The 24066-nt window shown below is 45.4% G+C and overlaps 1 protein-coding gene across 1 annotated transcript in view; it reads right to left on the bottom strand.

Annotated features, from left to right (window-relative positions):
* Positions 1 to 24066, bottom strand: part of LOC139299878 (scavenger receptor cysteine-rich domain-containing protein DMBT1-like) — a 41330-nt gene that overhangs the window by 12518 nt on the left and 4746 nt on the right. Inside the window, exons 3-10 of the mRNA XM_070922818.1 lie at positions 12648 to 12913; positions 12067 to 12105; positions 11329 to 11627; positions 9748 to 9817; positions 5585 to 5899; positions 5020 to 5241; positions 4371 to 4676; positions 2974 to 3261 (exon numbers count right to left, since the gene is read on the bottom strand). Of these exons, the coding sequence (XP_070778919.1) occupies positions 2974 to 3261; positions 4371 to 4676; positions 5020 to 5241; positions 5585 to 5899; positions 9748 to 9817; positions 11329 to 11627; positions 12067 to 12105; positions 12648 to 12913 (1805 nt within the window). The remainder of the gene's footprint in view (positions 1 to 2973; positions 3262 to 4370; positions 4677 to 5019; positions 5242 to 5584; positions 5900 to 9747; positions 9818 to 11328; positions 11628 to 12066; positions 12106 to 12647; positions 12914 to 24066) is intronic.

Genomic DNA, 24066 nt, shown 5'->3' on the forward strand with positions numbered 1-24066 from the left:
TATGATGTCGGTGCATTGCAATTTAACCAGCCCAGTATCTAACATGGAATCTTGTGTGGAACGCCATGGGTAGCAGGAACTACCCCAACTACACATTGACATAAGACATTCTACAATGTCTTTACAGGATGTAGTATTGCAGCCCATGCATAAAGTCGCTCTCTTCTGTCGCCATTCTATCATCCTAGGGCAGAGCCTTGTGGCTCAGACCTTTGCGAGTTCATAGGGTTTTCAAGTGGGCACCCCTCCTCACCGGTGTTTGTCAATTGGCCCATGATACGTCAGAAGGGCTCAACAGTGGAACCAGCGTCCTGGAACCACGCCCTTAGTCCCTCAGGTCTACTCACTACTAAGCTCTGGCCTAGTGAGGATCTCTGTACCCCCAGGCTCCTTGCCTGCCTTCTCCCCTGGCCTGAGGAAGTTGATGAGGCGAGATCTCTCGGCCAACTGGATCAGCACTTGATCATGCGGCAGTCTGACTCTCCCGTTCGTCACGCTTTCTCGGCATGATGACAGGATGCGTTCCAGGTTGGCTAGCCTCCCACACAGCAAACAGCAGGAACTCTCAGCTAGTTTCCACCATTGGATGTTTGTTGGTGTTGGTGGGACATCATAGACGGAACAAAGCGGAAACTTGATCCGATTCCCCTCCACATTCCAGAAGTCCTGTCATCTCAGAGGTCTTCTTCGCACACTCTCCCAATGGGTCCAGCTGCCCTGCTTTCTCATGGCCGCCGCCCTGGCTTGCCTGTCTTCTTCCAGTGCCGCCCGAATCCCGGGCAGCAGAATTATTGCTCCTGAGTCTCAAACGTACTGGATCTAGTTCAGATACAGCCACCCATATCTCAGCAACCTTAGATAGAACAGGAAGGATGCTTACGGGCCTGTACTGTAACTCAGTTAGATTTCAATATAGCAACAATTACAGATCTGCAGTACCTGCCCGAGCCAGTTTGAATAGTTCTGCACTGTTTGTCTTGATTGAGAGAGAAAGACGTTGTGATGAAAAGTGGCATTATGAAATAGAACATACTTATTCATCTTATCTTAGTAATGTATTTAATATTGAACATTTATGGTCTCCACACTGTATGAAGTAGATTCTAGATAGAAATTTTGATTCCGGTTTAGATTCTGGCCAGTAGTGTGGTTGTGCACAGATGGGGGGTAACAACCCAGTTCGGGCAGTCACAATATTTTCCCCTTGGATCCAGTACTGGTACATTAACCATGTTGCCAACAGTCTAGTGGCCTATATGTCCTTCAGCCATTGTCAGTAAATTAGAGCAGTGTTTAAAAATGAACGGTCCACTTACATTTAATGACGACAAGAATTGGTGCAGTCACGGGAGAAGTGAACTTCCTTGAGGACAGTGTGACTTCGTACACACAGCTGTAGTTGCCCTGGTGTTCATACTCGGCTACAGGGAAGCTAAAGGAGGCCGACTGGTTGACCGCCTGCTTGGTGTAGGTGACGTTGGAGCCAGAGGAGATGAGAGAGAAAACACCTCCAGGATAGGTGGAGTTAACGGAGCAGGTGATGACCAAGCTGTAACCCCTGGTGACCTCTGCACCTTCAGGACCCCAGACCAGCCCCCTGTTGGGAGATGTCAGGGAGATGCTGGGCGGCTGCAGTGGCACTGAGGGGGAAAAAAAAAAAGGGACAATAAGATAAAGAAGCTACAGTTGTAGACTAATTGTAGTAATTGTAGACTTTTTCAGTTGGGGCTGTATGCAGTCTGACAGGAATACCTGCAGAAACTACTCAGTAATAGGTAATTATTGTTAATCAAATGATATATGAATAAAAAGAAAAAATTTTAACCGTGCAATAAAACATTGGTAAAGCATTTTAGAATAATTCTTAAAATAACTATGCAAGAATTCAGCTCCATTGTTCTGGTTTCGAAGGATGAAATCGAGAAAAAAAAGAAAAAAAAAAAAAAGAAGAAAATGTAATGAAATTAACTTTTAAACAAATTCAAAGTGACACAAGTGATTTGCGGTTAACTAATTTAGTGTTCCTGTCAATACATTTGTCTGCCTCAAGCAAACTATTGCTATTTCATTTGGCACGGAATCTTAAAAGCACAGAGCTTTTCAGTTGAGAAATGAACGTACCAACAGCGTATAAAAAGCGGTCATAAGTGGGACTGTCAGTTTCCAGTGTGAAAGTGACTTTGTGCACCCTTTCATTCACTGCAGCCTCCTTCCTATGACGTTCGCACTCCGCTATAAGAATGCTACACTACTTCCTGCTTTGGCACTGAAACACTGTCGTTAGAAGCGGTTTGGACAAACATTTGTAGTAGTTTGGACTAATGTTTGTGTTGTTTTCTTGTTGTCTTCATTTAGAGCCTTTAGCTATCAAGCTCCTCTCCTGTGGAATCGGCTCCCAGTTTGGGTCCGAGAGACAGACACACACTCTCTACTTTTAATGCTTTGCTTTTTGATAACGCTTATAGTTAAGGGCCGGCTCAGGCCTGCCTGGACCAGCCCCCTAGTTATGCTGCTATAGGCCTTAGACTGCTGGGGGACTTCCCATGATGCACCGAGCTTTCCTCCTCTCCCTCTCCATCTTTACACATTCATGTCCCTCCGATGCATGTTACTAACTTTATGTCTTCCCCCGGAGTTTCTTTGTGCTTTGTCGTCTCGCAGGTTCCTGTGGATCGTGGTCCTGGTATGCCTGGGTGCTGCTGCAGCCGCCATGGGCCCGCCTGACTCTCATCACTACACTTATTATTTTTAGTGGTAGTTCTGTTAATATTAAAGTTCTCATTGCTATTATTAATCATATCAGTTATTATTACAGCTGTAACTACTATTATCAGTCATATTGCCACTATTATAATTATAGCTGCTGTGGTTACTGCTGGTGCTGCCATACATCTCTGCCTGCCTGTCTGTCTGTCTGTCTGTCTGTCTCCCTTTGAATTGAATTGAATGAATTCATTAATTTACTTTTCTTACCAGTAACCGAGAGCTTGACAGTGTCACTTCGGGGGAAGCTGCTGTGTTGAGAATACTGACACTGATACAGTCCCTCGTTGTCAAAGTCCACCTTAAGGATGCTGAAGGTGGCAGAGTTGGTACTTAATGTTTGGGTCTGGCTGAAAGAGCCTGAGGTCCGGCTCAGAGTGAACGTTCCATGTAGAAGCTGCCGAGTTTGGGGCGAGATGGAGCACGTGACGCTGGTGCTCTGACCCCAGGTGACCTCGCCAACGGGGTGTATGTAGATGCTGGGCTTTGGGAGGATTGCTGAAAACGTGGAGAAAATAAATAAATAAATAAATCAGTGAAACGAGTTGTGATTTTGTTCATCTCGGACAATCACAATGACACCAGCACCTATCCTCATACAAGTGGATGGCTGCAGAGGCACGTGTTTGGGTGTTGGGTTTGTCATCTGAAGCCTGCAGCAGGATGTTGTGCTCGCTGCTTCAACATTAGCTGATCAGGAAATTGACCTCATGGTACACGATGAACCGCAACGCGAGAGGTGTAGCCACATCAGTAGCTGGCGGCGGCTGGAGGTGTTGCTTCCGCCCTTTGATATGGTGCGCAGCAATACACGTTCCTCTATACAGAGCTCACGCTGTTCACCTTACCGACATGCAGCTCGGCAAATGCAACCAAAACGCTTCATGCACCTCCGCCAAACAAAAAGGAGCTCACTTCCTTTGCATGGGCGCCACGAGAGACGAATCAGAAATGCTGCAATATGCTTCTTTTTTTTGTTGTTGCATAAAGTAATGAAGTGCACAAAAAGAAACTAAAGTAATTCCAGTAATGCAGTACAAAACTACACATATTTACTCTCATCCACATCACTCCTTATGTCCTCTCTTGCAGTACACCTGGGAAAGAGTCTTTATTTATTTATTTATTTACACTGACTGGCCAGTGCCATCCTAATAGCAGGTGGTAATTGTTATTTTATTTCTCATATGAACCGTGAAGAGAACTGCCTCAGAGGGAAACGCACCGATATCTACCTCTCAAAGCTGAGCTTTCTTTGGGCGAGTGTCACTCAGGTTATTCTGACGTTATCTTTGAGCATTCGTGTTGGACCTGAAAAGTCTGGAGAGGCAAAGTGGACAGTTTATGCATTTACTTGACCATTGTGGACTGAAAGCCACAAGACAAAGATGCAATCTAGAAGAAGCTGCTGAGCTTCACCTGCGTTTTCCAGGATTTCTTTATTGTCGCTGCGGTAGCGACCCCGGGACCCGTAACAACCCGTATGAGACGGTCCCAAACAAGGCCGCGTTGTCCACACTGTCAGCTTAATACCGCGTAGACCCTTTGAATCCTTACTGCTTATTATATACATGAAAGTGAGTAAGGCGATCAAAAGGTTTTCTCACCTGAACAGGCGACACCAGCGTCCTTACTGCGGGAACGGTCATGCTGTCCAAATCCTCCATGCTGACACTCGGTTAGAGACCTTTCGCTTCCAGAACAGGCCACGTTATCGAGCCAGGTTCGACCGTTTTTTTCACCAGACTGGAACGGCAGAGCTCTCCGCGCCGTCCCGCAGCCCAGCTCTCTGCAAACCACCTCGGCATCCTTTAAATCCCAGCCGTCAAAACAGATTGGTCCCCAGGTGCCGTTGTAGTAGATTTGAACTCTTCCGGAGCACAGGGTAGGCCCAACTAATCTGATCGGCACACCTAGGCACAGCACACGAAGAACATATACCATTTTTGGATGGACCACGTGTTGTTTTGCCATTAATTCATGACAGCAATTGTGTCTACCATCAGTATTTTGCCCACTCTGAAGGATATTTGCTTTGCAGGCTGGCGCTAAACACTAAGGTTGCATGAATACACAGACACACATCGTAAGGGTGATGAAGGGTGCCTTGATGACACAGCTGTAGAAATAAAGAAGTGAAGTGAAGAAGCGGTCCAGGATTGTTCCCACCTGAACAGACCACACCAGCGTCCTCACTGTGTGAGCAGTTGCGTGCTCCCAATCCCCCGTGCTGACACTCAGTGATGGAACTCTCACCTCCCGAACAGGCCACACCGCCAAGCCAGACTTGTCCGGTCCCTTCACCAAAAAAGGCAGATTTAGAGGCCCTCAGTGCCGTCCCACAGCCCAGCTCCCTGCACGCCACCTCAGCGTCGCTTAAGTCCCAGCCGTCATCGCAGACTGTTCCCCAGGCACCGCTGTGATAGATCTCAACTCCTCCAGAGCACCGAGTGGACCCAGACAATCTGAGGGGCACACCTGGCCACAGAAGACAGTTTTTGGATAGAGCATGTGTTTTATCTTTAGTTCACAACACTAAACTATTTCTGCATTTTTGTTTCATTCATTTATATAACTAACTTCAGACAACTGAGGAAATAAATAACTAAAGCCACAGTAAGAAATAGGCCCACACTAGCTGTTGTAAGAATGCTATAGCCAGCCTCACAGTAGGATTGACAATGGATATATTTCTCAATAGATTACAGTTGTATTTATTGTGGTTAAGCAACATTTCATAATTGAAACTGCAGTGACAAAAGCTACACTGCCACAGCTGTTAAAACATAGCTGTTACACGACCTGACAAAAAGTATCTCACCTGAACAGACCACACCAGCGTCCTCGTCGGGTCCACAGTTGTGTGTCCCAAATCCCCCGTGCTGACACTCAGCTAGAGACATTTCACTTCCCGAGCAGGCCACCTCACTAAGCCAGATTTGCCCGGTTCCCTCACCAAAGTGGGCAGACGGGGGGGCACCCCGTGGCGTCCCACAGCCCAGCTCCCTGCACGCCACCTCGGCATCGTTTAAGTCCCAGCGGTCATCGCAGACTGTTCCCCAGGTCCCGTTGTGAAAGATTTCAACTCTTCCAGAGCACCGAGTGGACCCAGACCCGGCTAATCTGATCTGACCGTCTAAAAAAAAAAAAGAAAACCCCATAAAATACAACATTTACACAATATTATTGCCACGGAGACCTCATAATGTAAAACCACAAGGATCAAGATGGTGTCACCGACCTGAAGCAGATGAATGTAGAGCAAGAAGAAGGGAGACTGTAGGAGAGGAGAAAAATGGCATGGCTCATTACGAACTGTAACCTGGAACATGCTGAAAGAAGTAAATGAAAGGAAGCTGAAAGAAAATAGCTGAATTTCAAAAATGCCTCTCACCTGCGATCAAATAGAACAAGTGTCTCTGTCGTGTGCTCCCCATGGCTGAGACAGAAAGGAAGGTCTATAGGAGTCTTCAGGCCGAGCAGAGGGTAGAAAACACTTCACACTGTTTGCCCCCCCCCCCCCCGAAACACTTCCTCCTTTCTTGTGGTTATTCAAATCTATCTAAGTAACACATTTGTCACTTAAGTGTCAATGCATCAGCAGAAACCTCAACATGCAGACGCAGCGTACATCCTGAGCTTCAGCAAGACATTTCAAATGTAAAAACTGTGCTTCTGCAGTACCCCATTTGGAAACATACATTTTATTTCACGTAATGTAAACAGTGACGGGGGTGTCATGAAAAATTGGCCAGCAATAGCTGTCATGTCAGTGGGCAGTGGCATGAGGATCGGGTTAAATGTTGCCACGAATGATCCGCACTGCACCCTTGAAATTCGTCGGAGGCCAACATGATCGCGAAACGTCTGAAGACGAATGTGTAAAGCGCTCAGGTGAAATTCGCAATGCAGACGACACCGTCTACTCTTTGTGTCCCTCGCCCTCTGTGTTCACTGCCTGACCCTGTCCCTGTGACCCCCTCCCTCGTCTCCACTAACCAAAGTGCACTCAAAATCATTTAGTCGATTAGCTATCTTTGAGTTGGCATCATTTTGGATTTTGAATTAGAGAGATGTGTCTCAAACCGTACGTCAATGTAAGCAAAATGTGTATTTATACAATAATACTATATTGTTACACAATAATTATGCTAGGTGTTTGTGTCTATAGGTTCCACTGTAATTACTAAAGAACGGATATATATCTCTGTGGTAATTACATTGTTTGGATTGGATCAGGTCAGCGTAGGGACATAATCCTAATCCCATCGTGGCCACAGTGGGCAGTACCTGCTCTTCCTCTGTCATCTCCCTCATCTCCCTCACCTGGATGGATGGACTTAACGTTAGCTGGCTAGTTAGCTAGTTAATTCACTCAAATGACTCTAACTAGCAAGTCAATATGTCAGGCATAACCTTCTTAAGGTTTTATCATGAACAGTCAGACAGAGCGAGCGTGTTAACCAGGACCGAGGCTGCTCCACCTGGGTGGAGTATGCCCACAACTCCCTGACCTGCGCTGCAACGGGTATGTCTAGTTTTGAGGTTTCCTTGGGCTAAGCAGTCCTGGCCCCCAGAGCTGCAAGGTTTGGAGGGATGCTTGCTCTGCTCCCGCTCCGCACCCCTGACCACAAACGGCACTGGATCCCTGCTACCGACTACCAACCAGGTCAGAAAGTTTGGTTAGCATCAAAAGACAATCCAGAAAACTCCCTCCCCGCTTCATTGGTCATCATTAACCCATCTGTTGAATTCAAGTTGCCGAGGTCCGTGCAGATTAACCCCACTTTTCATGTCTCCCAGTTAAAACTGGTTTCCCTCAGTCCTTGGTGCCCTCCAGCCGTTCCCCCTCCAGCCACCCGGATCATTGATGACCACCCTGCTTACGCTGGATGCTTTTGGATGTGCGCCACCGAGGCCCACGGGTACCAGTGCCTCATCGACTGGGAGGGATACGGTCCTGGGGAGCGCACCTCATCCTGGGTCCTCGTCCAGGACTTCCATCGGCCTCATCTGCCAGATTATCAAGCATTTCTTATTTGTATAATTTTATATTCATACCCAAGATGTATATTATAATATATTATAATGACTGTCTTCATGACTGTTGCAGTGAAATCACAACCCTCATATGAGATGTTTTAGGAAATATCGGCATTTCACACCCCAACCTCACACTTTTGTTGTCATACTGTCAAATCAACACTAGTTCCTAATATTATTCATCATGGTTATATGTTAAATATGTTTTGGGCCGTTTTGTCTGATCAAGCTTTTGTCACTTCCGGAAATGCTCATCAGGTTATACAACATGAGAGTGTATCATAGAGGGCGACTAGCTGCTAGTTATTGATTCTTTGACAAGCCAAACACAAGTGCTGCTTGTATTCCGCAAGTAGGAGGACATTTGCGACTGGTGAGGTGACCCCCACACATTTCAACTTGGCATATACATTTCTACCTCACACAGGCTTCACTTTCCACCAAGGCTCTATGGGTTTGACCTCTCACCCCACTGGATCGACGCACTGAAATTTGCATCAAGCCATCCTGCGATGAGCTCACCAATCTCAGATCCATACAATTGATTTTACATCCGGAAATCTTCTCCTCATGGAGGTGTAAAGTTTATGACCACCAGGAAAACCAGGGTCGACGAAGAAGAAACCGGTGACGACGACTATGTAAATGTAACCCAGCCATTTACTGGGCAAACTATGGACATCCCATAAGAACAGTGATGCCGACAGAGAATTTATGTCATTGAAGTTTTATTCATTAAAGTTCCATCAGTAAAATACAGATTGACTGAAACTTTAGGTTTTAGGTGAAATCCTTTTCATTGCCTTTGTAGGCCCGGCATCAAGTCTACATAGTGTTTCGTGGCCTTGGCAGGAAAATCAAACCCTCACTGGAGAGTTAGTATAGACGGCAGAGGGCAAACACGTACTGAACAGTGAAGTAAATGAAAAGGAAGTCGTAGGCCTCAGCGTTTAGCAGCCCAGCCCCAATGTTTGTCACACTGCTGTTCTTTTGAAACCCCAGAGCTACTTGTTTCACACTGCTGAGACAAAGTATGGTTCCTCATCAAATATTACAAACGCATCTATATTACCACAGTAACAACATATACAAAGTCTTCAAAACGACTTCTAAACGTGCAATTTATTGAACACTTTGGGTTTTTTGTACCGCAAAGGCCATGTTTCTCTTCTACACCTTGCAAACAGGTTAGTATGATTCCAAATATTGAGCAGACTAAACGCAGTGGCCCTGTGCAAATCACACAAGAGAATAAAAGAGAGAGGGTAAGGAAGCAAATTCACAGACAGAGATGATGTTCATTTTGCCAAAAAATAAAAGAGGAAGTTGATGTCTGAATATGTATGTGTAACCGCATGTTCACGTGCAAGACGGATGGGTCGACTCGCCGTGGCTGAGTGTCAAACAGGAAAGGCAACCATGTAATCTTCACACCATCAAGGAGCTTGTTCCACTTCTTGAAGTAGAAATAACTGTAAAGCGTTGCCCTCAAAATATGTGAAAACACAAAATAGTAATGTGGTGAAAAAGGAGAAGAAAAAAAAGTAAAATGTCTTCATCTATATCATGAATTTAGTGGGCAAAACAGGGTCCCAGAATCTGGATTTCATGCTTTCACGAAACCGTCCGTTGACTTCTGAAGGCACAGAAATCATGAACAGACAGATCAACACATTTTATCGACGCTACACCACAAACTTTGTACGCACGTCATGAGTCTCTCTGCACGCTTTACCGAGGACCTACCATCAGTACATGTGAATAGCAACCAGGCTGTGGTTTTTATTCAGCCAATGATTTTAACTTGCTAATGTGCATATTTGACACATGAGTTCAAGCACACTTCTCTTCTGCATCCCTGACCGAGTTGATAGATGGTTGTCCTACGTCACTGGTGGCAGCTGAGAAATGTGGCATAAGGTCATTGGGCTCCTTCCTCACCTCTGACCACGTCATTGTGATAAACCACCTCAGTCGTCCCTTGTTTGCCTGCCTTCTGCCTTCTGGCGGCCTGGAGAGACACGACAGCAGGCACATTTAAGCGGGGTTGCATCTTGCCTCTCTTCCACGTACACATGCACGGACTGGATTTGCACACGGTACCTTGCAGCAGAAATAAAGGCCAGCGTGCGTCAACACAAGAGTAGACAGCAGGACAACCTTTCTGATGATATAAACTGCTGAATCTGTTGAAAGAAGTTTACATTATGAGCGCACGCACAGTAAAGAGAACGCACTGTGGCACACCGCAATATGTTGGCCCGCTTGTTATTTTAGGCCACAGGAGCCTGTTTCCCTTGAAATTTGGGAGGAACTTTGTGTTTCATTACAACGTTAAAGAAATGCTATTCGATTTCTCCTGTTTATTTGTACTAGCTGTGTGTGTTTGGCGTTAACGAGACTGTAGGGTCTGTGTTCAATTTTGTACGCCTTCTGATCTACACACAGCTTGAAAAGCCACCATATTCATACGGCGGCCATTTTGCTCTGACGTTATCATGTTGTACTGCAGGTAAAACAGCATCTTTGATAGCCCATTAGCTTACCAGTAGCTAATGGGTTATCAAATGCGTTGTTTTAGCTTGAAATATTTCACTATCTATTGTCTTTTCAGTTGCTGAAATGATAGCGATTGGTCAGATTCCCTACGTCTACACAACTTGCAACCTGGAGTACACAGCAGTACGACAAGTACAACAGCATTCGAGCTTCCCGCCCTGAGCAGGACGCCGGAGGAAAATGGCCGCCACGTGAATGTGGTGAATCTCCTTCCGGTGCAGGCAGCACACGCGAGTAACGTCAAGCAACACAGAAAGAAAGGAGCGAATGTCAAAGGGAGTAAAATGGACAAAAACAAAAAAAGGTAACTTTGTATCTAAGTAGTTCTTTTTCCCCCCACAATTTTCTTTTGTGGAACTTTCCTATTACACGTTTCAATTTTAACCTGAGCATTTACACATATTTTCTCTTGCCTTTTTCCAGTTTCACAACATTCATTTTGCTATCCAGTTTCCCTCATCAGCAGCCCCCCTCCCCCCCCACACACATTTACTTACAGGCTGATAATCCTTAAAATAGGATTTGCCATTTGCCCTTTTGATTTTAATTCTGGGTATAATGATCCTCCGCAGTTTGAGTCAACATGTTCAAACGTGGACCTCAGCTGTCACTGCCTCTCCCTCTCCTCGCCACTGTTCCAGCTGACATGCCAGATTTGAATGGCGCAAAAAGACAAACTACAGAAACGTTACGTATAATGTTGAAGCATGGTGTTCTGCATCACGTCGCATACATGTGATAATGTTTAGTGTCTTTTTCCAATTCATACGCACTACACTTGGTTGTTGTGTGTATTTATGGATGTGTATGTGAGTATGCTTTACCCACAACGTCACTGTCTGCAGTACTTAGTGTTCCCCCATCAGTGGCTTATGCATCATTCAGCTTTTGTCCAGACATAAATGATAAGAATGCACAAATTCTAAACTTACTTTTAATGACGACACTAATCGGTGCAGTCACAGGAGAAGTGAACTTCCTTGAGGACAGTGTGACTTCATACACACAGCTGTAGTTGCCCCTGTGTTCATACTCGGCTACAGGGAAGTTAAAGGAGGCCGACTGGTTCACCGCTGGCTTGGTGTAGGTGACGTTGGAGCCAGAGGAGATGAGAGAGAAAACACCTCCATGATAGGTGGAGTTAACGGAGCAGGTGAAGACCAAGCTGTAACCCCTGGTGACCTCTGCACCTTCAGGACCCCAGACCAGCCCCCTGTTGGGAGATGTCAGGGAGATGCTGGTCTGCTGCAGTGTCACTGGGACTGAGGGGAAACAGCGACAAGAGGGTTAACAGATTCCTGAATTAGTTAAAAAGCAAAGGCGAGACCAAGATGAGATCCTGAACATACTTTTTTACGAACTATAGTTTTCTGGAAACGCACAAGAAGACCAATCTTCATTTAACTGGTGCATTTAATATGTAATCATGCAATAAAAGACATTGGTAAAACATGTTAAAATTTGAATTTCTACTATATTATTCTGGTTTTAAGAAATATATAATCTTCCAAGACTTTGGGGCTGTGTGCAGACTGAAATCATGTGAAGCCTATCAACATTTAGGTTCTACATTCCTGCGATGTGCAACCAAAATGAATGAGTTACTCATTAACAAACAATGGAAGCGATGACATTGGTGATGCAAGGCTCTGGCAACCGCTCAGAAAACAATGCAATAGGAATTCTTGTGATTGATTTTACCCTCAGTAACGTCAACAGGATTCATGAAGATGAGGATCCCTGGAGAAAAAAGACAGAAATAAGATATAAAGTATATTTACATATATACATATGTTCCCAAATAATGAACATTAATGCTCATTTCCAGATTTTGCAAAACTTGTGAAATGCACAGATTCACCTCAAATGAAGGCTCGCTCTGTAGATATAAAGGGCTCATTCTAAGGTAACGGAAAACACAACGATTCTTATTTTCAGGGTGATGATACACTAATGACAGCATACTTATATAACAAACAAAAAAACATCCTACACGCTGGTCCTTTAAAGGCAGCCTGCCTTATGAGAGCCATATATAAGATCACATCATCTGCATTGAACTGTTTAAGTTTTTTATATAGTTGTTTATATAGTTTGTCAGTAATAGTGGACCATGGACAGAACCTTGTGGTACCCCCTTGGTTATTAAAAGCGACGAAACCATCAGTCAAGCTGGCTGTGTTCTATCGGACAAATATGATATTATTATCAGTAGTAGTAAAAGTAATATTTTAATTAATTAATGACTGCAATTACACTACAAATTAAAGAGATTTTCCCACCTGAACAGACCACACCAGCGTCCTCACTGTGTGAACAGTCGTGCTTTCCAAATCTTTTGTGCTGACACTCAGTTAGAGACCTTTCACTTCCTGAACAGGTCACATCGTCAAGCCAGATTTGTCCGGTCCCTACACCAAAGTGGGCCGACTGAGGGGCACTCAGTGCCGTCCCACAGCCTAGCTGTCCGCACACCACCGCGGCATCATTTAAGCCCCAGCCGTCATCGCAGACTGTTCCCCAGGTGCCGTTGTGATAGATTTCAACTCTTCCAGAGCACAGAGCGGACCCAGACCCAGCTAATCGGATCTGACCGTCTATTTGGCACAAAATACATGCAATACTTCAGTATTTTATACAAAAAAAATACAAGAATATTATGCTTCATACATAAGAATGGACGGACCTGCAGCAGGTGACGATGAGATGAAGAGAAAAGAAACTACGGGAAAAAAAAAGATATAACTCATTATAATATGATATAAGCTTATATAATTCACAGAATACATCATTTAAACATGCTGAAATGTAATATATATATATATATATATATATATGTATAATAAATTGTCCTTGCTATGGTTTAACCTAATTTCATGAAATGATATCAGAAATGAGGATCTTTAAACTGAAGAGTCTTGCTTCCTTTATCTGCGTACAGGGAAATAAATCAACAACAGCTAAGGTACAGAATTCTGTGAAGATTCTCACCCAGGGTCAAATAGCGATGGTTTCTCTGTTGCGTGCTCGCCATGACTGAGACAGAGAGGATGTTCAGTATCAGTCGTTGATGGCGTACTGGAGAAGTGAAATCTGATTTTACATTTTCCTTTACCATCCTTTCCTGGAACACCTTCTGCTCTCTGTTGAGAGATTAATCTCCTCGCGTTGTTACATCCTGTTTTGTGGTTTTTTTTTTTTTTTTTGATGTTTCCTGTAGACCCCTCTGGGCTGATCATCTGATTGAGTCTATATAGGCCCTTTTTTTTCTCGCTCACTCCGTCCTGGTGGTGCTTGGTATCTGGTTTTTCAATTATTCACTCATTCATTCCAGTAAATGTACATGCAGTAAACTCCTCCCTTGGCGTTCTGTCCATCGTCAGTGTTTGAGCCGGCCGTAACATAAAAATGGGGGCTCGTCTGGGACCTAAACCTAGTCCTAGTTAATGAGGCCATCTATGTGTATCCACATTATGGAGTTTGTTGGACTTGCCCAGTTGAGTAAGCCGGCTTTCTTATTTTTTTGTGTGATGGCCCTAGGGTGGCCCATGCAGTGCCCGGGTGCATCACTGAAGATAAATAGGGAACGTTGGGTAGTAATCCTGCGGGTAGATAGGGAACAGGGTTAGTTCTGGAGTAGGAGGTTAAGCATGTCAAAATCCTGCCTTAGGAGTAGAACGTGGCTGCTGCTGCTGACCTGTTTGAGGCTTGCTTTGTGGTTGGGTTGGGTTTCTCCAAAAGTTGAATCCGTCTCCCCCTGTGGTCCTAACCACCGCAGCCTAAACGCACTGCCCTCCTTTAAATGAAGCAACCATATTTGTATTGGTTAGCTGTAATTAGCTTGCGCCTTATAGTTACCATTCGGAACCCCTTTGCAAGATCGGAGTCTCAGTGGAGACATTTGTGGTTTGGTGGCATTAGTAGTTGATGAAACATGACATTGCAGGCTAGAGTGTTTCACTTTCAATTCACTGTAGTACACAGTAAACACAGCAGCATGCGGTAGTTCCACATTTTAGGGAGTCAGCATCGTGGTAAAAACCTCCACCATGAAGACAAAAGAGCACTCCCAGCAACTCCACCAATCCAAAGCACCAAGAGATCCGCGACAAGCTTCCGAGGCTCAGATTGGAGAGACAGTTGCTTCGCCGGTCGCAGCTTCAAGAAAACGTACATCTGACATCTGAGCAAGTCACGTGAGGAGCCTCTGAAGTCCTCTGCCTCTGCGGTCGGGATGAGACCAGAACTGAGAATTCGGGCCATCAGACCAAACGCTGTGTTAGCGTCGCGCTGCAGCAGATCATGAAAATACGTCAGGCACGGTGGTGGCGGCATCATGCTGAAGGGTTGGTTCACTGGACCAGGTCCCGGAAGGCTTACGTACAATGCACATGTACAAAGCGATACATCATATGCTCGTCATATGAATCATATGATTCATGACCTGCTAGAAGGAGCAGATACTGGACAAACACTGTACATACAAAAATAGTTAAGGGGAATTTCAAGCTCATTAGTGTTGAAATAGTATTATGGTGCAAGAATTAGGCCACAGTTGCTGTACAGAACTCAGCTGCCAGGCTTTAACCAGAACCAGGAGCCATGACCACATCACACCTGTTTAAGCCTGAGACTGCCCCCCCGAGTTTGTTTTGGAATTGGGGGCTTGCTCCTCACTATGTTTCTGAACTCTTAAAAACAGGTCAGTATTGTCCTTTGAGGGGAGACTGATGTCACCTGGCACTAATTCCAGAGACCCTCCCTGATTGGCCGCAGACAGCAGGTGACCAGGGTATAAAAGGTTGTGGAGGACCGGAAACTGGTTATTTTGCTGATTTGTAAACATGCTGCCTTATGTGAATACCAGGTCCACTTCAGGCCTGTTGCAGTACCCAGCACTGACCACTAGAGGCCATCACAGTACAGGTTTTTAATAGAGGAGCAAGTCCGCTCTCTGTTACCTACAGCCCTCCAATAACAGGATGTTTTTTGGGTGCAGTGGCTGCATGAACCACATCTTTTGTTCATTGTAGTTATTTTGGTTACATCTTGAGTCCTGAGTGCACAGTGCTGTGGTGTTTTCTGGAGGTCAGCTTCAAGGAAAACACTATGTGCAGTGTGTTTGTGCCATTTCCTTGTTAACCGGTTTATCTCCTGCTTGTTCCAAACGAGCTGCAAATGTAAAAAGAAGGTTTATTCTCAGGCAGAAAAACAAAAATCTACCTGTGCAGGAGAGTAAAAGCTTGCCTGAAGTTAATAGAACTGGAGTTTTCACGAGGAGATGATGCACACTCGTACGTGCGCACTGAGCGATCCTGACAGCTCAGTGAGCCTCATGGCGTGCGAAGGCTGAGGGAGCGACCGGTGGGAGAGAGCTGCCACCGAACCGCTCAGCCTGTCCTCCTTTTTTTTCCCCCCTGCGCCTGACAAATTTAGACTTTTGTCAAATGAGAAAGAAAATGACCAAAAGACCCCCATTAAAGTTTATTCCATGATGAGAATGAGTGTGATCTGGTCGAGTCCACATTTTGATAAATGTCGTATGCTTAACAGATTTCTGATTTTTGCACACATAAGAACAAATTCCCCAACAGGCTGCTGACACGGTGTGAACATTAACACCAGGAAATACAGCATGACTCATCATTATAATTATTATTATTGTTATTTCACTTGTTATTGTTTAATCTTTTTTGTAGCGTGAGATTCACTGTAATTCATCCTGGAGAGCATCATGCCCGAACTGTAAATGCACTAGTGGTGTGTGAGGGAGCGTAATGCTCACTGACCGATATCTTCATCTGCTGCAGGAGCTCTAAAATACACACACGCACACACACATGCAAACACACACTCTTATGTTCAGAGATTTGACATAAAAATGTTGAAAAAACTGGGGGGTTTTTCTCTCATGTTTTCTTGATCTCTTTCTCAATCTGTGCTCAAACACGCACACACACACACACACACACACACACACACACACACAACAGAGCAGGAGGCTGCCCATAAAGGTTACCAGAGGTCATGTCTGAGCAGCGGAACCGAAAAACAGGAAGAAATTTGAGGTGTAAGGATGGCAGCGCAGTGTGTGTGCGTGTGTGTGTGTGGGTGTGGGTGTGTGGGTTGGTGTGTGTGCGTGTGTGTTTAGCTGGGCGAAGCACAAGAGGAGAAAGTGGTTGGTTACATGCATCTTGTGCAATGCAGAGAGCACATGAGACAGGAGGTGTGTGTGTGTGTGTGTGTGTGTGTGTGTGTGTGTTTTGGAGGTGATTAAGAGGCAGCGATGGCAGAGCAGGGAAAGACAAGAGATTCCTTCATTTTGTTTTACAGCACTTGGGCTGTGTTCCTAGACACACACACACACACACACACACACAGAGTGCCCAACAACTGAATGTAATTCGGACCGACAGCTAGCCTTCACGCTCTGACGCACCTCGCCTCCCAAAATGGACGCAGAAGGACCATTTTACACACGCATGCACACACACACACACACCCACACACACACACACACATGCACACACATAGTGTCTAAATGGGCTTTCTGTCTACAGCAGCTGAAAACCCAAAACATTGAGTTGGTGGAGGTGGGGATGAATAGTTGAGGGGGGGATTAGGAGGACGGATGATCAGGGTGAGTTTGGGCCAACAGACAGACAGACAGAGAGACACACAAACAGACAGACAGACAGACAGACTGAGGTGGTAAGTGGTAAGAGACAGACTGACAAATCAGGAATGCTGACAGATTCCTAAGTTGCTAAACAGGGCGGTCAGACCAGCGGGTGGCACAGAGCAGGATGTCTGTAAGGTAAATATACTCGCCTCATTTACTGACACTTTCGTCCAGAGCAGCAGAGTAATGAGCTTCACGTGCCTTCGGTTACTGTCAGAGGTACGTGTGGACAGACCAGCTCGGTGGTTCATGTGAGTCAGGACATCCAAATTCGGCTGCTGAGAGAAGCCACCGAGGGAGAACAGCTGCACGACTGACCTGACACAAAGCACTGTCGGTAGTTTTTGTTTCACACGCAGTTAAAGGGGCATTCCAATAATTTAGCACTGCACTTAGGGGACAGTTAGGGGACTCGTGTCTCCAGAGGGGGCTGCGTGAATGTCTTATAAATGTCTTCAAAAGTCACTCGAGTCGAGGGTTGCTGGAGTCGGTCCGGGCCGAGGACGACAAGTTTTGAAAAGGTCTCGGGGTGTGGAGTTAGGAAGGAGGGAGCTCGCCAGACCTCTGCAGCCCGCTCCTCACCTTGGCTTGAGCCTGGAGGCTCGTGGGCTACATTAGCCGCTGCTGGCGTAACGCGCCAGAATCTCCGGCCGGACTGTCTGCCGGCCGAGTTGCATTGTGGGCAGTGTAGGCGCCAGGTTCTGCCAAGGAAGAAGAATGAGTGGAAGAAAAACTGTCCATCGTGAGTCCAAGAATGTTAGGGATGTGCGACGCTAAATCGGTGGTGTCCTCTTTCCCACAGCATCTCTGTTCGATTCTCCCGAGCTGACAAATGCCCACGTCTCTCAAACGCCACACTGTACACGCATTTGTAGTCTACCCCAGAGCTACGCAAGGCGTTAGTCAAGTGTCCATACAAATTTAGCTTTAAACAGTACTGTGCAACTGTTTTCAGAGCCTGTTACTCTTAGGGTTAGGGATATCTGTTTATCTATCTATCTAGCAAAGACAGTCCTAATGCTGCAAACAAAACCCCAAAGATATGATGAATTAAATGATGATGGCATTGTGCGAGTTAGGTCTTTCAAACGCCTCCAGTCGAAGAGTTTTCCGAATTCTTCACATGTGTTCTGTCGTCGCCATCGCCAAACGCAGGCCCGTTTGACGGTGGGGGGGGGCTGGGGGTTGGAAAAGTGTTTATGACACACGAGAGAAAAGTGGGATCCAGAGAGGTAGAGGAGAAAAGGAACGCGGAGGGGAAAGTGATTTAGAGAGCGGTTGAGGTATGTAATAAAGACAGTGAGGTGTGATTTAGGGCTGAGAGGAAAATGGAGGAGTGGGGGCGCGTTCTTGGCAAAGATTGAGTGTCATTTAATGCGGGAGTGAGTGGAGAAATTATTGCATGGCTGCTACACTAGCTGACTATAGATGTGACACATCGCTCACACGGCTGCTATCCCAGCTGAATGGGAATTACCCCATTAACGCAAGCTGAATGCTAACTGCTACGGCACATATTGGGCTGGCAGCAAAGAGCTGAGCTGGCTAATGACTGTATGTCACCGTAATGGTGTGTCTCTATCAAGTGGCTCTGCCTCTGCGGGACGCTTAGCTCTTCATCGCTCCGCCTGACCTCGACTCTTCTTCATCCTGCCGCCGGATGACCTTCCAACGGCAGCTTAAGATGAAAAAGTCGTCCCCGTGAGAGGTTCCTCACATCGCACATTCTTCGCCGCATCACACGTACATTTTTTTATATCTTCATCTTCTGCTTTTAAGCTGCCTCACTTGTGGACAGATGGGATTTTTTTTTTTTTTAACTATAGTAACAGTCTCATCTAAGTAAAGAAAGATTCTGATTACCCCTTTCACATGGCTCGGGGACAATTTGCTCTAATGATCCAGGTGCTTCCCATATAGAAGGCAATTCTCCCCAGACATCCTTCACCGGAATGTCTTACGAGCTGTCACCGTATAGAAACATAGATGTGTTTTATATTTTGGGTTCCACTTCCTTTCAATGTTCCAGACTTGAATTTTCACACCACGCGCAGCAAAATTTGATCCAGCCCTCAGTCCTGATCTTGATTGGGGTCGTTTTGGCAGGGTCAACATACCCAGGAGGAAGCCTTCGCACTGGCACAATCTACCACTGGCCCAGTCTTGGATCACGAGCTATGTGTGAAAAGGGATATCAAGTTCAGGATACGACATAAACTGCCTTTGATAGCAGTTGTTGGGGAGAGAGTGCAGGGCCCCACAGTGTAAGGGAACTCATTTAGGTCATTTAGACTAACCTTCCTGGCATTGGTTTCCAACCCTTTCACCGGACGATTCAACAAAACCCTAGATGACGTTTGTACAACATGTGCACATAACTACAGGATGGATAGGGAAACGTTATGGTAATTTAAAGTTAAAAAACCTAAAAAAGCAAACACTAACTGTTGGTCGGTAACATGAGGAAGACCCCAGTCTCCTGCATAAAGGTCAGATGCACGCCACGCTCAATCAGTTCCCCCCCAAGTTCCGACGAATTGTGGCAGGGTACGTCCAAAAGTTTGTAACTGTCTGATACCTACAAACTGAACCCGTATTCACATTATTGTGAGAAAAAAAAACAAAAAAAAAGGTTTTCCAGTGACTCTGGTGTGTTGCGACAGTCCTGTGAAATGTGTGGGCGTCAATGTTGTGAAAAAAAAAAAAACGGTACAATGACAAATCCTCATCATATTGAGACCAAACTGAAAACATTTTTTTTGACTCTGCTACAAGATCAAGAAAACACTGTTTGACTCTGTATGGTGATCTTATGACTGTTAACAACAGTCTCACTGTAGGTCTTTGAAAAAAAAGAGAACTCAGGATCAGGAGATCAGGAGAGATTATAAAATTTGTTAGAAACTGAGCTCAAATGTTTGCTAATTGCTGTTTTCCTATAGATTAGCTCAGCTCCCACAGACCACCCTCCCCAAGGATCCTGAGACTGTCCTCCCAAGAAGAACAACAGCATCAGTTCGAATCCTGTTCCCAACCGACAGTCAGTGTTGGTATTTCTAAGCGTGACCACAATCATTACCTAACAGCACGTGTTTATTATTGGCGCCATGTTGACGAAACTTTAAGAAAGCTAGTCATTTTAACCCAAACCACGACGTTTCCCTCAACCTAACCAAGTCGTTTTTGTGCCTAAACCAAACCAAACCTTAACCATGGCGTTGTCCCATCATAAATTATTTTCCAACAGTGATTTGTAACCGTTTTGGAAGGCGCAGACAAGTGATGTCATCCTGCCAATAAGGGTGTCAGAAAACGCTTCTATCTGTCGTTCTGGAGGGCATCAAACATATTTTGTTGCTTAACTTTGAGGACTTTGAGCCCCCCCACTATAATGTAATAATTGCAGCTTGACAATCACGCATACGTAGGGTGACTGGATGTGTGGATTTGAAATACTTGTGCCTTTAGATGTGGTCGGACAACACATTGTATGAACTAGATCATTCCAAGCATGCGGCATTCCGCTACTTTACACCTCGCCACTTAATTGACACAAACACCGGCAATTCCTAAGATACTTTCGGCTCATTTCAAAAGAGTCAGAAAGTTGCAAAGACTTAAAACTTGCCCGAAATGAGTAATCCATCATAGTGGACATTACCACTTTGACATTTTGCTCAGGTTACATCATTGTCACATCATGACCATGAACATCAAGCAAGTTTCAGTTCTTTGCAGGTCATTTTCATCTCACACTGAAATGAACTGAAACCAAGAGGAAATCAGCCTAAAAAGACATGTTGTTTTGGAAAATGGCCAGCGGTAAAGCTGAAATATGTATATAAACAATAATTCCTATATGCTATGCAAACTCTTGTGGTACCCAGAGTGTAAGCGATCTGGCATTTGGCAGCACACTTTACCCACTTACATCACCTTCATCTTCTAATCACAATAAAGATGGCTCCTCTGGGTATTACTGCTATATTCAGGGGGACTGGACTTCATAGTTGTTCCCCCGAGACTATCTATCTATTCTTGATACAGAGCGTGAGTCTGAAAGCAGTAGGCTATCTGTCATTCATGCTATTAGTTCATGGTTATCATCAGCGGTGGCCAAGGCCATTAGCCCAAAGACATTAGCAGCAGCCATCAGCCAAGCCATTAACTCCTCTCCCTGCTAAAAGGCTACTGTCCCTCACAAAGAGTCATTAAGGAGAGGTAGGGAGAGACGGGACAAAGAGATGGAGAGACAGGGGGGAAAGGGAAGAAATGAAGGAGGTGGGCGAGAGAAAGAAATACAGAAAGACTGAAGAAGAGAGGGAGAGAGAGCGCAATAAGGAAGGGAAGGCACGACTTCCATCATTTTAATTGTTCAACCGTGTCATTTCCCTCCACTACCAATCTGCAGTCGGTGTAGGATGCTCACACATAAGTTTAACTGTAGTGTTTTTTTACATAGTCCTGGACCGGGATTGATATGGTTGGACTGAGGACTGACTGAGGAACAGGGTTTCTTACCTCTACGGATCTACCTTTTTTTTTAGCTGCGGTGTTCCTTTGTAAAATGAGATATCTCAGATGTACAAAATGACAAGAGGCCTACGACGGAGAACTGGAGGTAACCGTTAAATTGGCTAATTATCACTTGAGTGTGATGATTCCAAGAGTCTGGATCTGTTTAGCCTTATGGGCCACCAGTCCTTCACAGGGGCAAGCACTCACATATACACACTTATACATTATGAAGCAGTGGTTCTAATTCAGCCGCTTCACAGCTGCAACCTGCTGCTGCACGACTCCTCCTTCCGCCGATGCGCAGTTTGTGGACTTGTGGGTGTGGGGGCCTTGGTGTTGTTTGATGGAGCTGTGTTGAGCAATGCAAGTAACGCGATTACTTTTGCATGTCGAGTAGTCGGTGAAGTAATGCTGCTTACTTTCTCAGCGGGTCATAGGTCGTGAGCGTTTGAATACTTTTCAACGCTGCTCACGAACCACGTGAAGGCCACCGGAGGACTTCGGCCGGAGAGAGGGGGATGCACTGAACGTGATGGAAGACGAAAAGGGAAGGAAAAAGAGGGAGAGCAGTGGAAGAGAGAAAAATGAGGGCGGTGAATTCACCCTTTGACCCAACGTTCCATTCTATCCCAGAATACTTTGGGGCCCCCTGACAGACTCTTAATGCCTCACATGGACGCACATGAATGTACATTAGCTTGTGCACACACACACACACACACACACACTCCCGCAGCAGATCTCTGATGTGCTTATGGGGGTGGTTGATTTCATTAGCAGAGAGATCAGGGCGCTAAACCATTAGCTCTCATCTCCGCCTCTTTGCACTCTTTCTGCGTCTCCGTCTCCCTCACTCTCTTTCTCCTCGTGTGCACGTAGACTCAAAGAGATGAGATGACACGTGAAGGCACCCGTGCACTTGCTTTCACACACACACACACACACAAGCAGACAGACAAGCTGAGCACGACGTCAAATGGGTTTGTTTTGGAGCCCGGATCAGGTGGTTCCACTATGTAGGTCAGAGGGAGAATAAAAGGAGAGAGAAGCCATGTGTCGGTATGCTCAATAATTAATCAATCCCTTTGCCGCCGCTGCCTCTCTCACCGACTGACACCGACATGAGAATAAATGGACAAGTTTGGTGGTAGTCAGGCAGACAGACATGGGCAGAGGAAGAGACAGACAGTCAGGCTGAGGAGTTTATTTGTCCTCAGGGTGCCTTTAGCTGGGATAATCACCTCCAGGAGCTTTTAGCAAGCCGCTGCCATCACCGGTGTGTCAAAACACTCCCACTACTATGTTCAAATTTTCTCCATTTGTAATATGGATACTTCCTGCGAGGAGGGTTTGCACGTGCTAGCGTACGCCCCGGTACTTTGATCTGCGTCATCCTGGTGCAGTCTCTGAGAGAAAAAAGGGGGAACCCACAAGGTTGCCGGGTTTCAGAGAAGGGCGGTGCCGCCCAGTGATTGACGTCTACGCCCGTAGCGCACACTTATATGACCTCACACACATACAGGCTGGTGACACAGGATATCCTGCTGTAGGCGTCAGCCCAGGGAGGAAGAGGAAGTGCAGATCTGCTGAGGCTCATGGGAGAAAAGCTTCAGTCTGGATTCCCTCGCTATAAGAAAAATGCCAGAAAACACAAATAGGACAGAGGTGCCTGCTGTCTGATTAATGAGAACAGGCTAAAAATAAATACACAGATAAACATATTATTCTTATGCTGTAGGCATTTAGATGAAGTGAAGGCTGGAGTGAAGAATAAGGGGCCTTTTTAACAGCTGTCATAACAGGGAAAGCTAACTAATAGCATTAGCGGCAGATCAGGAACATTGTACAACTAAAAACACAATACTAGGGTCCCTGAACTAGCCAAACTAAATGGGATGCAGCCATTAGTAAAGGAGTACTTTAATATTTTGGGAAACGCGTGGATTCATTTTCTTGCCAAGAGTCAGATGAGAAGATTTGTACCACTCTCATGTCACTCTGTTCATTCTGACGCCAGCCTAGCTTAGCTTAGTATAAAGACTGGAAAAGGGGAATGAAATCACAAAATCCGCCTACATCACGGTTTCGTCTAATCTGTACTAAAACACAAGTTAGCCTTCTGCTAGCGGCACATAATCCCCCATGACCCCACAACGTGTTGTCCTTACACATCAGTTTTTGTATGGATTACACAAAGGAAATCCAATGTGTTAATTCAGTCTTTGTGCTAAGCTAAGCTAGCCAGCTCCAGTTTCTCGCTTCATATTTATTGTACGATTTATGAGCGTGGTATCGATGTCCTCGTCAAACTCTTGGCAAGAAGATGTTTAACTATTCCTTTCAAAGTCATTCATTACACCAGTGCTGCGTGTCGAAATGTCTTCCAGGGAAATGGTCTATAGCGGTTAATATGTCATACGTTATGATATGCATCAAACATTCATATGAAGTATTTAAAGCAGCAATAATTGAATTTTTGGCCACTTACAATCGGGTCAGCT

The sequence above is a fragment of the Enoplosus armatus genome, chromosome 17 (genome assembly GCF_043641665.1).
Source record: "Enoplosus armatus isolate fEnoArm2 chromosome 17, fEnoArm2.hap1, whole genome shotgun sequence".
Classification (NCBI taxonomy): domain Eukaryota; kingdom Metazoa; phylum Chordata; class Actinopteri; order Centrarchiformes; family Enoplosidae; genus Enoplosus; species Enoplosus armatus.